Source organism: Typopeltis vanoorti, chromosome 8, assembly GCF_054136105.1.
Source record: "Typopeltis vanoorti isolate ZY-2024b chromosome 8, IOZ_Tvanoo_1.0, whole genome shotgun sequence".
Classification (NCBI taxonomy): Eukaryota; Metazoa; Arthropoda; class Arachnida; order Uropygi; family Thelyphonidae; genus Typopeltis; species Typopeltis vanoorti.
In genome coordinates this window covers 108,962,479-108,980,008 of record NC_143556.1, presented here as the reverse complement: position 1 = coordinate 108,980,008, position 17,530 = coordinate 108,962,479, and the positions used below count along the sequence as shown (strand labels likewise).

At 32.0% G+C, this 17,530-nt stretch overlaps 1 protein-coding gene across 2 annotated transcripts in view; it reads right to left on the bottom strand.

Annotated features, from left to right (window-relative positions):
* The window catches only part of LOC150104274 (uncharacterized), a 224,188-nt gene extending 207,967 nt beyond the window's left edge, over positions 1 to 16,221 (bottom strand). For both annotated transcript variants that reach the window (XR_016548687.1, XM_090396879.1), the window contains exon 1: positions 15,431 to 16,221. Coding sequence is in view for 1 of the 2 variants with exons in the window: in XM_090396879.1 (XP_090253005.1) it covers positions 15,431 to 16,059 (629 nt within the window). In the remaining variant the exon portion in view is untranslated. The remainder of the gene's footprint in view (positions 1 to 15,430) is intronic.
* Between the last annotated feature and the right edge of the window lie 1,309 nt (positions 16,222 to 17,530).

Genomic DNA, 17,530 nt, shown 5'->3' with positions numbered 1-17,530 from the left:
AATAGATTGCTTTAAAGGAATGTAAGTTGCAAATACACTGGTTGTATTGAAGTCAGTATGGACAAATGCTGTCTTCTTGTGATTAAAAAATCAACTGGAAGTGTTACTTAAGGTTGGATGAAGAGCTAAGTAAATTATAGTGGAAAGTGAACAAGTACATTTGAGGAGTGTATAGAAAAAAATTAAAATGAATAATTTTAGGTTTTTGTTTAATTAAATAGTGTATTTCTCAACTTTAATTTTGTATTCAATACTTTTGTATCTACTTCTCCGCGTAGCCCTAGCGTAATTTAAAATATCAACCAATTGATCCTTTTCTTTGAATTAATTAATTCAAAGGGAATATTATCTTTTGTTTTTAATTACTCGTAAAATATGCATGACAATTTTTTGCATCGTGCCAATAGGTATTTGTCTATTTGACTCTGTACATTAAAATAGATCCAGAAAGCGTGTATTGGCAATGAAAACCTTAAGAAACGTAATGTCATACGTAAGGAAACATGCAGATCTGGCTAGGGAATTGAATTTCTTAACAGTAGTTCGATATCAAGAAAAATCATGAGATGAAAGTCACCATTATTTCTGAACTGTAATTATCTTCGTGAAATTATGTAAGCAATAACGAAAGTAACTCAATCAAAAAACTGTTCAGTTTAATCTTAATGCAATTTTTTTTCATTATTTTAGCTTGGCAAGAATCAATTCAAATAAAGGATTCATTTCGCTAACAACTTGAAAGTAGTCGTTTATATAAACACTCAGAGCTTTTCATCGCCGAAGAATATGATTTGCTCGGAAACACGATATAAACGTAAATAACGCCCCATAGAATTGTAATGAATGCAATGTGATTGTTTAGCAAACAAATTAAGAACTTCTTAATGTACAGATGTTTTATATAATGGGATCAAACTGGTTGCTGCCCATCTAATATCTTTTGCTAAAAGAAAATTTGGCTTTAGGTGATATCATCTTTCTCAGAAAGTATATACCTAGGAAATAGGTGTTAAAAGGATGGAAAGTTCTCATAAACTGAGTAAAAATATGTGATCATTTTAACAACAGTTAACAGAAATATTGTCATTCTTACAGCAATTAATCGAGGAATGGTTTCATGTGTTCGAAAATCAAATATTTAAAAAAAATTACCCTAAATTGTGTGTTTAAAAAAAAAACTTTAAAAAACTTTTTAAAAAAAGACAAAAGCGCATACCATTGTAATATAATTAAATTTGTTATAGCATTTTAAAAACTTTAATCATCTATGCTATTATCTATTTTTGACCTCTATTTGAAATTTGTTCTACTGTATATGACTGGAACATATATTTTGTAAACTTATATATCAGGAGAGCATTTACGGAGCAATTTAAGTTTAAAACTCAAACCATGGATGTTCAAAAATCAATTAATATTAGGTTTGGAAAATCAAAATTTTCATTGTTATATAAAACTATTCTCTTTCGTAGATATTGCAATCACTGACATAGCTCAAAGCGAAAACAATGAGCTCATTCAAAAGGACATTTTTTTGTCAACAGCAAACTACTATTAACTTACGTCATTGACTATTATAAGGAAGTGAATGTTAGCGATTTCTTTTATTCGATAAAGCTGGGGCGAATCATTGGAGGTGGCATATATTAATAGCCAAATGACGTGTTGTGAAGAAAGACCTTGTTTTATTGAAATGACAGCTTGAAGCGCTTACTTCATCGGTATAAAAATCACACTTCAAAAAAAAAAAAAAACTAGTGCTGGTATTTTAACTGTTAAAGATTAATAAAATGAAGTGTTTGTTCTTTTGCTCATCACTCAAACATACGTCGGCAGATTGGCACCAAATTTTTAAAGACTCTCCCACGAAGGTTTTAGGCGATTTGTTTTTTGGGGGAAAAATGAAGAGGCTTTGTCTACACATGTTATTGAAGTGACACTTTATAATTGGTCATACTCTCTAGAGAGTATTTATTCCATATATGATTTCATATCAGCCATTCTTTTTTTATGTAAATCCCACTCACGATATGCTGTTAGCATATGGTACAGTAATATCAGTACCAGAGAGTAGATAAGAGTTACGTAATCTAGAAACTCTACTCTAGAGACCAGCCATGGAACTTTTAAAGACTCTAAACTAGCTTTAGAAAAAGTTCCATAATTTGTTTCGAGCAGGATCTCCAATAAACAGGGTGCTATTTTTCCGCTAAAGGCAACACGTCAATATCCAACGTGAAATTCGAACATACAGATTGATTGTTGGAAAATGGTTACGGTAACTACTCGGTCATCTAGACCAGCAAACCTTATAGAATATACTACAGAACACAAATATTATTAAAAATTTAAACTCTGCGTTTTTAATAAGTAATAAAGCACAGAATCCATCAATAAAACTACAGATAAGGTAGGTTTTGCATATGTTATCATAATTTTCAGTTATGTCACGTGCTCCAAAGTTAAAAGGGCATTAGTTGCACTTTTTTTATCCTAAATAAACCCAAATGTTTATACAAGAAAGCAACATGAAGCATGCGCAAGTCGTATTTTTTATATAAAATAACCATCCAAAATAATATCCAAATTACTCTTCGATTAATAACACATTGATTGATGTAGCGTCAATAATACGAATTACGTTTACAGCTATATTTAAATATTCAATATTTTTATATTCCCATTTAAAGATCGGATTGCAATTAAAGACAAACTTGGTAATCGAGGTAATTGCCATTCTAATTCTGATTATCAGATCATAGTCCAACAAGGTGGCAAACGCATGAACAGTCATAAAACTGGAGACATCAAAGCCAAACTCACAAAGTCTGCTTTGAGTAAAACTACAGAAACAATTTTAGGTTTGATATATTTTAACTATCATTTACAGTTCTATAATACGCCCAAAGTTATAGGACAACAAATGCGAATTTTTCGGTTTATGCAAGAGAATAATTTTCAGTACGCATTTTCTTATTTACAACTACTTACATCTAGTACTGTGAATGCTAATTTAACTTTATTATAGATTTATAGTCTATTTTTTAATTACAGAATGCAATAATTTGTTTCACGGACAACTAGGCAACAGAATGACAGCCAATTATTGTACGCCCTCCAAAGACTATGGTAGGTTCTTCTCTATCTAAAGAGTTTGAGGTATAATTTTGTTCCACTGACATAACAAGGTTTTCTCGTTTTATATGTTGTTAAAAATTTTAAAAAAATAACGAATTCCTTCTATAAACATAAAGACATACATAAATATACTTGGGCAGCAAGAGGATGGAAATCAATATTAGATTACTTCATATTAAATGAAAAGACATCAAAATTTTCACTAGATGTTAGAGTTCACAGAGGATGTGAAATAAGCAGTGACCACTTCCTTGTTAAAATAAAATTAAGATTACCACCTAAATGGCTACAAGTAACAAGAACAGAAAGAAAAATTGAAACATTTGTTTATAAAACTAGACTATTGAATGACACAAATGTACAATGGCTATATGAACAAAGAATTAACCAATATCTAGGTAAAATAAAACAAAATGAATAAATAGAAATAGAATGGCTTAATATAAAAACCATACTAAATGCAGCATCAAATGAAAGCTTAGGAAAGGCCAAAAAATTCAATAAAAGGAAAAAACTGAAGATCTGGGATGATACAATCAAAGAAATAATCAAAAAGAAAAAAGAAGCCTATCACAAATGGTTAAGCAGTAAACGATTAGAGGATGAAATAGAATATAAAAATATAAGAGCCATAGCTAAAAGAGAAGTCAGAAAAATACATAGAGAATCATAGAACAAATTTGTTTCTGATTTAGAACATGATTTATATAAAATAAGACCCAACGTATATAAGATTTTGAAACACTTAAATGCAGATACCAAAGAAAACATAAAATTAAACGCTGAATTGAAATTAGAAGAATTTCTAAATTACTACACAGAACTGTGGACAGACAACTATTTTAAAAAAGACAACTGGCAAACAATTAACGAAAATGAAAAGGAAATAACTAGAGAAGAATTTGAAATCAGCCTGAAAGAAACAAGAAACGGAAAATCACCTGGAGAAGATAAGCTAGGTTCAGAACTATATAAATACGCAATAACAAGATTCAAAGAAAGACTCTTATTATTTTTAAATAAAATGTACTCAACTGGTATCCCTCCAATAGAATGGAAAAAAGCAATTGTGATTCCTATCTTTAAAAAAGGTAATAGAGATGACCCCAAAAACTATAGAGGTATCAGTATACTAAATTCCTGTTTCAAAATATATAGCAGAATCGTAAATAGCAAATTAATGAAATATTGCGAAAATTTTATTTTAGAAGTACAGAATGGATTTAGAAAAGAACGATCATGTATAGACCCGGCCTTTTGCCTAAAATTAATAATAGAGAAAAGAAGAGAATACAATTTAGAAACACATATTGCATTTATTGACTTTGAAAAGGCATTTGACAAAGTTAAAAGAAACATATTATTTAACATATTAAAAGAAAGACAAATACCAAATAATATCCTAAAAGCTATCACAAGTATATATGAAAATAATCAAATACAAATAAGATTAAATCACTAACTATCATATACGAGAGAGATAAACCAAGTAGTCCGACAGGGATGTCCCCTCTCTGCAACTCTTTTTAATATCTACTTAAATAAAATAATAATAAAATGGAATAAAAATTTACATCAAGGAATTAAACTTTCTCCTACAGTAAACATAAACACTCTCCTCTTTGCCGACGACCAAATAATAATTACAAATTCTGAAGATAACTTACAGAAAGCTATTTTATATCTAAATGAGATATCCAAAGATTATGGTATGATAATATCAACAGAAAAATCAATTTCATTTAACTACTAGGATGTGTGATCACATATGAAAATGAAAAAGATATAAACGTAAAAATTGCAAAATATTTAAAAATAACAGATGTAATTAACTCTATATTGAAACGAAACCTAGTTCAAAAATAAACCAGACTAAAAGTAGACAATACATTAGCCCTACCAGTCAATGTATGGAAGCGAAATCTGGACAACAAAACAAAAAGACAAACAAAGATTAACAACAGCAGAAATGAAGTTTATGAGAAAAACTGCAAAGTATACCCTATTTGATCACAAAAGAAACGAAGAAATTATGAAAGAATTAAACCAAGAACCAGTAATAGAAAAAATTTAAAAATATAAACATAAATGGATGGAACACGTTCAAAGATTGAAAACAGAAAGATTACCAAAACAAGCCTTAAAGTACAAGCCATTAGGAAGAAGAAAACCAGGACATCCTCTTAAACGATAACTTCTAAGGCCGGAACAGGCCATGCTAGACCTAAATCCTTGATACGCATGATGATGAAACTTTCACCTAACCAGTACAGTTTGTAATTACTTAATCTTTTTACCATATCGCATTTTATTTTGGTGCGAGAAAGTTAAACTTGGACCTAACCTAGACATTTTATAATTATTTATTTTATCTGTAATAAACTATTCTTGAAACTTTGACCTAACTTGGTTGTCTTTCAGTAGATCTTTCGTCCAGTTGTCTGTCAGAGCTGGCTAATGTCCGTTGTCTTGTCAACTTTTCTGTGGTCCAATTGCCACCAAACCCACAATTCTGATTATGCGCGCATATTATTTCACACAGTAAGAAAGTTTGGCAGAGGATTTTTTTATATGACCGATGGTAATCTAAAATACTCAGTCTTTCTATAAAAACACGAACACATAAATAAGAAAATAAACAATGTGCTATGCGACATCGTATTATTTCAGTATTCGTCTGATTTTATATTTAAATACTGTACTTGAATATAAAAATGTTTTGGGGAAAAACAAATTTTACAAAAGTGCAATGCCCCTTTTCCAGCAAATAATTTAATGTTATATATAGATGCTAAAATAGGCCTGCGGGGTAAGTTATAAATACATCAAAACCACTTTTAAGCACCTAGAATTTTATAATAGAAAGATAATAGATATAAAACTTGTCCTGGAAAAAAGGTTTGAAAAAAAAACGTTTTTGTTCTCTATGGGGAAAAAAAAATGTTATTAAGTTATTCATTTAAGTCCTTCGCTATTTTTCTTTCTTTCTTTTAAGTCTCTTAGTAATGTTTCTGCCCTATAGTTTTCCGATTCAATGACCAATGAAGATAATATTGAATAAACCGTACCAGTCTACGAAGACTTTGTGAGTTTGGGTTACTTTTGGTTGCTTATCACGTGACACGCTTCCTTTCGGTTAGAGCGTAACAATAACCACTCGGGAAAGTTATCTAAGTGATAAAACTTCATGCAGCATTTCCCAAGGCCGACCTTGTTCAGATCCTTGTCGATATATTCGGTGGCCGGATACGGCTCAGAAACTCCTTTACAATAGTCCGCATCGACCTAAGCTGCCCATTCATCCTAATATATAAGTGGCCCTCATCCTAAGAAACATCCGTAAGTTATTATCTGTAGATAAGTTCGTTTCTTCCACGCAAGTTGTTTATGAGGATTTCGGCTTCACTGATCAGCAGGTGATGTGAAGAGACTGTGTTCGGAACATTTTTATTCGGTGAATAAGATAGTGCCATACTTACTGTTTTAGCTACTTACTTTCTCTTTCTATTATTATTCTAATACTAACATACATGATGATGTATGAAGCACGTAAGAAAATCAAATAAAATTATTTAATTTCCTCAAGCAATATATTTTTACATGGGGGTGGGTAAAAATACTATTTGAACAGTACCATTAAAATCTTCTTATAAAACAGAATTCACGACAGTTCTAAATATTACTGAACACATTTTGCATCGAGTTAATGTTTTTCTTCTTTTTTTATTATTAATCATACGCACGAAAAGCTGCTGGCTTATATTACAATAGGTTTCGTAATATGGGTAAAATTTAATAAGGATTAAATAATCCGGAATACCCGTTCTCTAGAGGCCAAATAACTTTCACTCCACTGTAGATCCCTAATAAACAGCGTGGTCGTTTCACATCGTTCAATGAAATTCGTCTCCCAGTTTAAAAATCTGTAAGTAATCTGCTGGTTACAGTTAAACGAAATAAAGAAAGAAATAAACAATATGGGAAAAAGTTCAACTGCAGCTATGGATTTGGAATCTAAGTGTGATCACTTACATCAAGTCTCAGCAAAAAATGTGCTATTGGAAACTCCTGGTAGACTGCGAAGCAATTTTCGTTACCCTTGCGCTTTTTTTTTCCTTCTGAACATCGGATACGTTTACAGCGAAGGAAATCGCAACAGTATTACACGCGCTGCCGAAGACATTCTACAGGTATAATGGCCTGATAAAAGCCATTATATGGTGTTGCATTCACCATCGTTAAGGCTAACAATAAACATCTTCAATAACCATACCGTGAAGATGTGTCTTGTATCTTATTTTCATTATTACTTAAAGAATTTGCCATAAATAAACGCAATCATGAGACAAACGATTGAGGAAAATAGACATTTGGAAATAAAAGCTATTTGTTTACTGTCTATACCTTGTACTAAGGCTTCGATACTGTTTTCGATCACTGGAAGAAAGACCATTGTAGGCTCAATAAAGAAACTTTTCTGGGCTTCATTGCCAGCCAAAATGAGTTTTCTTTTTTTAACCCCGTTTCTCGGAAATATTGACCTTAGCATTTAGAAACAGGAGGCGGCAGGGCAGTTATCTATCGTATCCTCCTCCCCAAAATCTTCAATTCATCTTCAAATACCAGCAATGACTACGAAAAGGGATTCGGTTGTCTACCTGCTTCCAAAAGTTAGTTACTGCTTAAGGAGTTTTGTCTATTGCCCTTGTAGAACAAAATGATGTCAGAGGATTTTACCTCACTTACTAAGAAGAACATATATAAATATCAATACGTTGATTCACAGAGTTCTTTAAAATTATAGAAAAAAATTAATGTTGTCTTATCTTCAACAAATTTAAGCAACAATTTTCAGTAGTATAGTTATGATCTGCATATATAATAAGCAATAACAAAATTTAAGAATAAGAGTAGTAAATTGATTGCTTATCTTCAACAAATTTAAGCAACAATTTTCAGTAGTATAGTTATGATCTGCATATATAATAAGCAATAACAAAATTTAAGAATAAGAGTAGTAAATTGATTGCACTGAGTTTTCGTAACTCAGTTGGTTTCGGCGAGCCTTTCGGTTGGGTCCTGTCTATAGGACTAGGAATTTTTATCATGATTTTCAATGAAAGGTGAATTAGCCGGTCTCATACAGATGTAGTGGATATTTTTTTTATGTTTTTCGTTTCTCAAAACAGGCAAAACAGCCATTGTCAATACACACACACACAGAAGACATAGAATACTATTATTCGACAAGGAAGGCAAATCTTGTTTTCTAATTATTTCCTAAAAAAATAGATTGCTAGACCACTAACCATTAAGTTGAGAGAAAACACTTAGAATGATTGCATATGGGTAAGATTATGGACTTTATCTAGACGTCATGATTATGAGAAGCATTATACTGTGCACATTTCAGCGCGTCTTTGGCCCAGTCAGACGAGCCTTGGATGAAAGAATCTGTTGAAATGACATCGAGAAAGGACGAGAACATTTGCGGTGCAGTTGAAGCTGTTTGCCATTCTCACACGAGTGGTATGGTTTTCCTAATGGAAAACCAATTGTTCAGCCACTCGTGGAGAAATAAGAGACATAAATTCACTTCATGACTCGAACTTCTTTTATTATTATCGTATAATTCTAATTTGCTTTTATTCAGACACCCACTATTAAATGGGCATCTGAAGTTGGTTATGAATATTTTCTTTTACATGTTCTGATGCACAAACATTACAATAAATTACAAAGGTTATACCAAAACCTACTGATTAACTGGTTAAAAGAAAATTCAAATTCATAAAATAATTTTCCCTTGAGAGAGTATAAATTATCAGGACTGTTTATTAGTGATATTAACTGACAAGAATATCCAAAATGCTCTTGACGAAACTTGACATAAGAATACTTTACTAGAAGCATAATAAAGTTAATTTTTAAACTTATATTTCTTATGAAAAACATTATCATACGAAATAGTTGGAATAATACAAATCATGTTCTGTAATGGTGTCCATCTTCTAAAAGAGTATTTCAACTTAGTGTTCAAAGTTTTGTGATAATCCAAATTTCTTGATATCAAAGTTGAATATAAATTTAGTTCAATTTTCAGAAATTAGAATTCCAACCACGTTTTTGTGATCAACCACTTATTTTCAATGATAAATTTGTCATCAACATTGCATGTCTAGTCTTAATATGAGTCATCCAAATTTGCTGAAAAACCAAATTAAAGTAAGCACAACTTTTTGAACAAGGTTAACCTATAATTTTAGTGTATTTCAATCTATATGCATATAACGGAATCTTTTCACCCAATATTTTTAATATATTCAAAATACATATATATGTGGCTGAAGATATTCGATGTCAGATTATATAATATCTTGTCGAAACCAGCTTTACTATACGGAAGTGAAACATGGACCATAAAAATGAAAGATGAAAAAAGAATTCCAAAAGCAGAAATGAAATTTCTCAGAAAAACAGCTGGATATACGAAGTGGGATTATAAAACAAACGAAGAAATTTTACAACTTTACAATCCATGAATAAAAAACAATTGTCACATGAGGTATAAACAAAAATGGACAGAACATTTAAATTGAATGGACAACAGCAGACTACCAAAAATATTATACACATATAAAATAAGTGGGGAAAAAGAAAAATCGGAAGACCAAGAAAGAGATGGCATGAGACCGGAACAGGCCACTTGGCCTACAATCTATGTTAGGAAAAAGAAGATGATAGTCGATGAACCCATAGACGGACTCTCGACAAAGAAACACTAATTCGGTCAACTTTTTTCCATAAGAAAAATGTCTACATGAAATAATAATCCTATGTAATTAATTTATAATAAAAAAAGGAAAAAATGTTTAATTGAAGATTATATTTCATTTAAAATGTCTGCTATTGAATATCAAATATAATGCCAAATTTAAGTTTTTGGTAACAAATATAATTTATAAATATTATATTTATAATACTCATATTTATTATATTTATAAATGTGCACCATAATAATGGTGTATTTTTTTTTTGGAAATATTTCATGAGTAAAAATTATATTTTTATATCCTGTGCATCAAAGCATTACTGATTATGTAACATTCGCATATAATAATATTCTAAAGATAACTATAATTCTTAAACATCTAGATAACCTGTTTATAGTGACAGGCACTGATGTACAGTCAAGGCTCTGTGAAAACGTTAAAAAGTTTCACAGTATTAAAAAAAAGACAGCTTTCGCGAATTGCCTTGCACAATTCATTGATGAATTCCAGTGAACTACCTTTCGATGAATTTATGTTCGGAATTGCCATTCTTTTTGTTTCTGATGCATCTTCCTGGAAGTAATTTACCCAATTCTCAGAGACAATGATAGCTTCTCCCGCATTTGTTGATTTTTTTTTGTTAATTTAGGTTTTTTTTTCACGGAGTGATTTATCAATTTTTGTATATAAGGGAAAATTTTAGTGATTAGCTGGTCTTTTTTTCTAATATCAATTAACTTGGTCCTACATGAGAAGCTCCATGAAATAAATCCTTCAGATGATTAAATCCCATAAAATTACGTGGAATCAGAATATACGACTCTTTTCGAAGTAATGTGTAGCGAAACAATCACTCTGACAATAAAATGCCATTTTCATTAATATAGATCTGCAATCATCAAATACATTTTACAGTTGACAGCATTTTAAAGATAGCTGAAAAGGATTTCTGGAATTCCACGGTACTTCTCGCGATATTTTTTTAATAACATTATGAAAATCTAATGCTAATTAAAAGTGTTCAGAATATGAGTTAACGAGAAATATACGGTATCATAATTACATACATACATAAAAAATTCCGAAATGTGGCCTGTACTAATTCATTATTCAACCGTGCAAGACTTCTGGGAAGTTATTTATGAACTAATCTAAACACTTGTAGATCTGAAAAGGTTCACTAAATGAAGTCAAATTTTGGAATGTGTTACGCATTAATTTCCTTCTGTTCAGTCAAATCATACTCGTGTTGTACACCGCGATAACAAAAATTTATTTCAGCAGCTTGTATACTGACTTTGACTTACTAACAAGAACACATTATGCATTTTACTATTATTGTGCAATATGTCGTTTTCCAGGCTCATAGGACCTAACAGAAAGACAAAGGAAAAACTACTTTGTACAACATCCACTAAGATTTTCAAATCCAGTTATGCAATGTGGTTTTTGAACATCCTCTATAAAAAGTATTTAAAAATAAGACGTTATGAAATGTCTCTAAAATATTCCTCTAGCGAGAATTTGGAAAGAATACATCAGGAATAAAGCCAACAAGTTTCATGGGAATGATGCTTGCAAATAATTATGCTTAATTGGAAATTTGAGAGTCAGGTTTAAAAACTTGAATTTCTGCTCTCCAACCAACAGGTCTAGTGTGTAAATCCCACTGAGAGAATGGGTGTTTGTGAAGGTCTTTTGATAATCGCTCGACGCGAGGCCACTACCCTGCTTACTGAAACCTGAAGTGGTTTGAAAAAAATTACGATATTCGGTTTTCAAATTAAGGTTTTCGGATCATCTAACCCTTAGCTAGCCCTCTCACTGAAGTAATAATTATGATCGCAATAATGTGTGTAATGATAACAACCTTTCATGAATGGTATTCACATAAAAATGGTACGAATTTTGCATCACCTAGAAGAAACTCCTAGTTATGATTGTTTTTATATGAAAAAATTCAGATTATACTTTCTGGAAATTCGAAATTGTAATCAAAGTAGAGAGTGTCCAAAGCATCAAATAAATTACATCGTATCCATTACCTTGGACTGTTTCGTTATTATTTCGTCATGAAAAAACAGTTTTCGTGTAATATCTCCTCTTATTGAAACCACGCTGTGCAGCGCTCAACGTTCAACCGCATTCTAGATCTCTATCTAGAATGCGGTTCCTAATTAAATTTTCTATTAATCTCTAAGAATATTTGCTTCTCCATAAGTCTCCACTTTTTTTTCTAATGAGGTACTCTGATCCGAACAGAAGGTACTAGTTCCATGTCTCAGCGACAAAACTTGCACCCGGGATTAAAATGTTCCCCAGGCACTTATATTCGCTGATCCAATCGGAAAATGGTATAGCGAAATTCATCACTCTATTCTACCGACCAGTCCAGTTGTTCTTTAGATCAATGTAATTTGTGTTGTTGATTGTCACTGGTGATGTTTAGGTTATGTTCAAGGTATTTCTCCCATGTCATAGATGTTGTGACTATGGAATTCTTTACGCAGAGTCTTTTATTAACCTGAAACCTTGTAGACTAAACTCCTCATTGATTGCTTCCATGTCCCACCCGCGATAATTCAGTAATTTACACATCTGCATGTTGACCAAAGTGGCACTCTCACGCTTGCGTAGGCAGATATTGTTGTCCACAGTTAATTTACTGCGATGCAGTCATTTTTACAAGAGCACGAACGTATCGCATAATAGAGATATGGCCTGTTGTATGGACTTTGTAAGAGGATAAGGTATTCTTCGAGTGCAGCTGACAGCTATCCAATTCTACGGGTATATTTGTTTGGCTCATATCACGTGTGATAAAAGTAATATACATAGCGTGTTTCATTCGAAAGAGGATTATCCCAATACTTATTTACATAGCATATGGGTCGGGGATGGAGAGGAGAAAAGTGTGAATGAGTCATGGTCGATTGTACTCGTTATTTATTCTATCGACTAGTAAGATGAGGATAAATCTATGATCGGCAAATATCCAGGAATGGCCATAGAATATAACTATACCCTAGTAATACTCTGTTTTTTTTTTTCTGTTGAGCATTATTGGTAGTTGATAAGGAGACCAACAGGAAAGAAGGCAGAAAAAAAAATGAACTGCAAGAAATTATACTTGTGTGCTATCATGAATTCAGTATAGATATGTACGAAGTTAGGTTTCCAGTATGACACACACGGGGAGGGGGCAAAGAAACAATACATTGGTTAGAAAGAATTGTAATATTATATATGCATACATAGCGATTAGAATCTAACACCTTCTCACTTTCTGTTAAAATATTAGGTTCAATGAATTGCAACACAGCCATTACTGTAATTTTTGTATCCAATGGCTACTGACTTTTTTTATGCTAAAAAAGGCACATTCAACTGCGCTATTGAATTTTAAAATCAAAGCATTTAATAATAATATGAACTGTTAGCAGAAAGTTGCTGCCTTAAGTTACCACAGCATCCGCACAATTAGCCTAGTGGCTGTGCGCTTCGCAACCATATACCTGGGGAAGAAGTGTCCTGGGTTCGATTTCCGTCGGTGACGTGAGGAGCTGAAGGATCTTCCATAGCCAAGTTAGCCGGTCTTGGGCGTGGACAGTAGGGTTTTTTCTCAGTTTATCCTGGGGTTTTTCATCCCGCAAAGCAGGCAACGGCCTTGAGAACTTAACACTATAGGTCATAGGATACACCGGGGCGTAGGGCTGACCACCTTATGCTGTGAACGGTTTGAGGTCCGATGATTAATCGACACCGCAAGGTAAAAGAAGGTAAAAAGGAGATGAGATCAATAATTTAAGTGCATACTTATTTTCATTGCAATTCCATGGCCAAATAATTATTTTACATATTTTTGATATATAGAAGCAGGACTCTTCCTTATTTTTAAGAAAAAATTTAATAGTTATATTCCCATCTCATTTTTGGCTCAGCATACATATTACTACTATGACAATCGTCATATTACTGTAATACCACTACTACTGCTAATAATAATAATAATAATAATAATAAGATCATAGTAAACTGTGATTGTAATAATAATAATCGAACTGGTATTTTGCCTATTGATTAAAAACGCATCTTTATTATTTGCATGCAGTTTTGTTGCTCTTTTTTATTTAGCTATGCAATCAACGATCTTAAATGCTTACACTACATAACTTTAAATTATATTTTACCAGGTATAGAGATTTCTTTCGTAAAAGATATGAAATAAGCTTTTTATCATTAATAAAGTCATTTTTTTATCATTTAAAAGAAGCTCTGAGACTCCAGCTTACTGAATTTGAAATTACCAATATACGAGTACATATTTTGTACCTGGCTCTAATATTATATAAGAATATGTTTGAATTCTTTATTCTTGCAGTAAGAACCCAAAGGAATAGGATACTCTAAAACTGACATCATGGAGAAGATAATTATAAAAACGAGTTTTGTACAAACTTATTTGAATAATTAACTGATCTTGCGATTAGATTAGACTGAGTTAGCTGACATTTTTTTATTTCCCCTAGAAGACCATCTTAGGAAGTAAACTTAAATTCATTTAATTTACTTTCCATAAAAATTCTTTATATAGTTAATAAAACATTTGAAATATCCGTTATTGTTATATCTTAAAATATTTTAGGCTTAAATCTGCTATTTGAAGAAGTCGTTACCTATTAAATGTATGTTAAAAAACCTTGCTATTTTCTGTTGATTATATCTTGGTTCTTTTCTTATCTGATTTAAAGTGATTACACACACACACACACACACACACACACAACATCTATAAACACATATCTAAATATATTAAAAACTAAAATTTGATAAAATAAAAATTCAGATTTTTTACACCATCTAAAGAATCATTTTTACACTATCTAGAAATCAGGTTAACTGATTCAAAAGTGAAAATCTCCTTCACAAATAATAAATCAGAATAACAACAAGAAAATTTCATCCAATTAACAAGAATGAATTAATTAAAATGACCAGATAGAAAACTGCAATTACTTAATTGCGCCTAATCAACGAAAAACAATTTAGTAAATAAATATAAGAAAAAATCATCTTGCAGCAGCTGTTTTCATTGAAGGGAATAATCCGATTAGTGCATAGGAGATTATGGAAAATGTAGCAATCGTGGGGGCATTTTTTTCATTTAAAATAAAATCAATGCTCTTGGATATATTAAATATTTCAATCATTTAGAATATTATAAAACTGCCAACTACACAGCATCGAATAAAATACAATTCGTTTTATTGTTATATGGGATTATTGAAGCTACAAACAATACCTAGAAATTTTAAATGCAGATATTATGTATTACTTTTTGAAATACTCGAAACTTTGTAACAGCCTGCAGCATGTTAAATAATGTGACATTTAAGAATGACTGAGAATTTCACATAAAATAATTAAATGTCACATCATTAGAATGATCTTAACCAGCAAGTGATAAAGTTGTTATCCTTATTAATTTTATTAACATTTAATTATATAGTATTGCTTACCTTCTTTCTTTTGAGATCGTATTTATATAGGTACTCTTATAGAATCCGACAATGCCGGCAACTAAAGACCCGTTAAATGTGAAACGAAGCGTGTAAAGTTCTGGTTCCACGTTTTCCTTTAGGGTTATAACAAAAAATTCGTTTGGATCATACATAAATGCTTGGTTAATGCTTATCTGTGTGCTATCTGACACTCTGGTTACACTCGAAGAGGTGACAGTAAGTTTGTAAGCATGTACTACGAAGTAGTCTGTAGCATCGGTGACATTAACAGTTATTTCCACCTCTCCCGTAAACATGTCAACATTCAAGTTCGGATAGAGAAGAAGGGCATAATGTAGAGGAATAGTATGCTTAGGAAGTCGAAAATCTTCCCATGCAAAAGTCTCCCTTGTAGAAACGGAATTTGCTTCAGCTGTCGTGGTAGACACTGTAGTAGAAGGAACGTTCAATTGACCCGGCGCAATCGTTGAGGTGGGCTGAGCGGAAGAAACTTTGCTCTCCGTCCTGTCATCGGGAGTTATCTGTCCTTTCAAAACTACAACTAGCAGTCCGACACATAATATCAGAAGGAGTAGAATCACTACAGAGAAAAGTGCGGTTGACTTCCTAAGAAACACTTTAGCCATATTGATAAATACCTGTTTTATTTTGATTAAAAGTGTAGGCCTGGTGAGTGTGCTACAATGAAATTCTCTCGCTCGACGCGAGAAGTGTCAGCACTACCTGTTGTTGCCTACAGTTATCCTCCACGCCGTCCATACCTATACTGGCAGCTGCACTCACTTATAGGCCGCCAGCACGAGAACTGGAAACCTAACTCGTTCCGTACTGTTGGCCTTCGTAAAGCGATAGGACGGCTTTGGAACCAGGCCACTTTTCGTACAAGTTGGGGGTCGTGAAGCAGTGTCCCGTCAACTACGAAAGGGAACGAACTGGTCGGCGCACAGGTTTACAACCGTTTATAAATATGCACTGTAAATAATGACTCATTGTTCTCGACAACAAATATCGAAGGGGTGAAGTGTGAAGTTTAATAGAACAACCCTTGTTTTTAAGAATGATGAGCGGTACTTGGTGATTTTAGGTCACTTGTAGTGTTTTTATCTGATCTGCTCTCTGAACTTGGTAAACAGAAAATATTTCTCTGGTTTTTCAGTTAATCCTTTGAAATGCTCTGCGATTAGCAGGTGAAGCAATGGTGTATAAATGTGGGATTTCAATGTGGAGAAAAAGATGTAATTATATTCAAAAGCTTTTGAAAATTCGAAATTCTTAAATTACGAAAAAAAAAAAAAATCTGAAAATAGAAGAGAAATATTTCGAAAATATTTGCGATATGTTTCTCTTCTATTTTCAGATAAAATTTCATTTTTATGTCTCTTAAGTTTCTTTGCTTTTCTGACTAAAGATTCTTAAATCCATATCTGATAAATGCACGTAATTTTATAAATATGAAAATAAATAAATGTTTTATTAATACTATTTTGCACCGTGTTCATTTAGCATTTAGTTTTTTCATAACCCAGTCAAACAATAATTAGTGTTGAATTAGTTTAAGTAAAGCCTAGAGCTGGTATCAGTTACACTGAAATACGAAATCTCGTAATAAAAACGTATCTGAATTTGTGCATTTTATTTCACTCCTCCTCTGTCTTCTCATCTTGAAGTCATGAAGCATTAACCACTAAACACTATTTCATTTTCCTTATTCAGTATGCAGTAGTTTCGCTTCTTAATAGCATCATTAAACTTATGCATGATTGCATCACATATAATAGTACATCTACTAAGCACAATGGAAAATATATGAAAATAGATAAAGGCACATGTTTATTCATTACATAACAAAATCTCTTAACTTAAAAAAGTATATCCATAATACATTTATAATCTTATAGTTTTGATATGTTTGAATTTTCTACAACTGAACGGCATGAATTCTTTATTAGAAAAACTTGGGTTTGGATGCAAGGAAAAAACTGTAAATCTTTTTAATTGAAAGTAAGTTAGCCAGTCTCATAGTGCGGTGGCAGAGCGTTTTCCCTTTTGTAAACGCGTGTTCTTTCCTCGGAGAACACGGTAATAACCAAAATATAG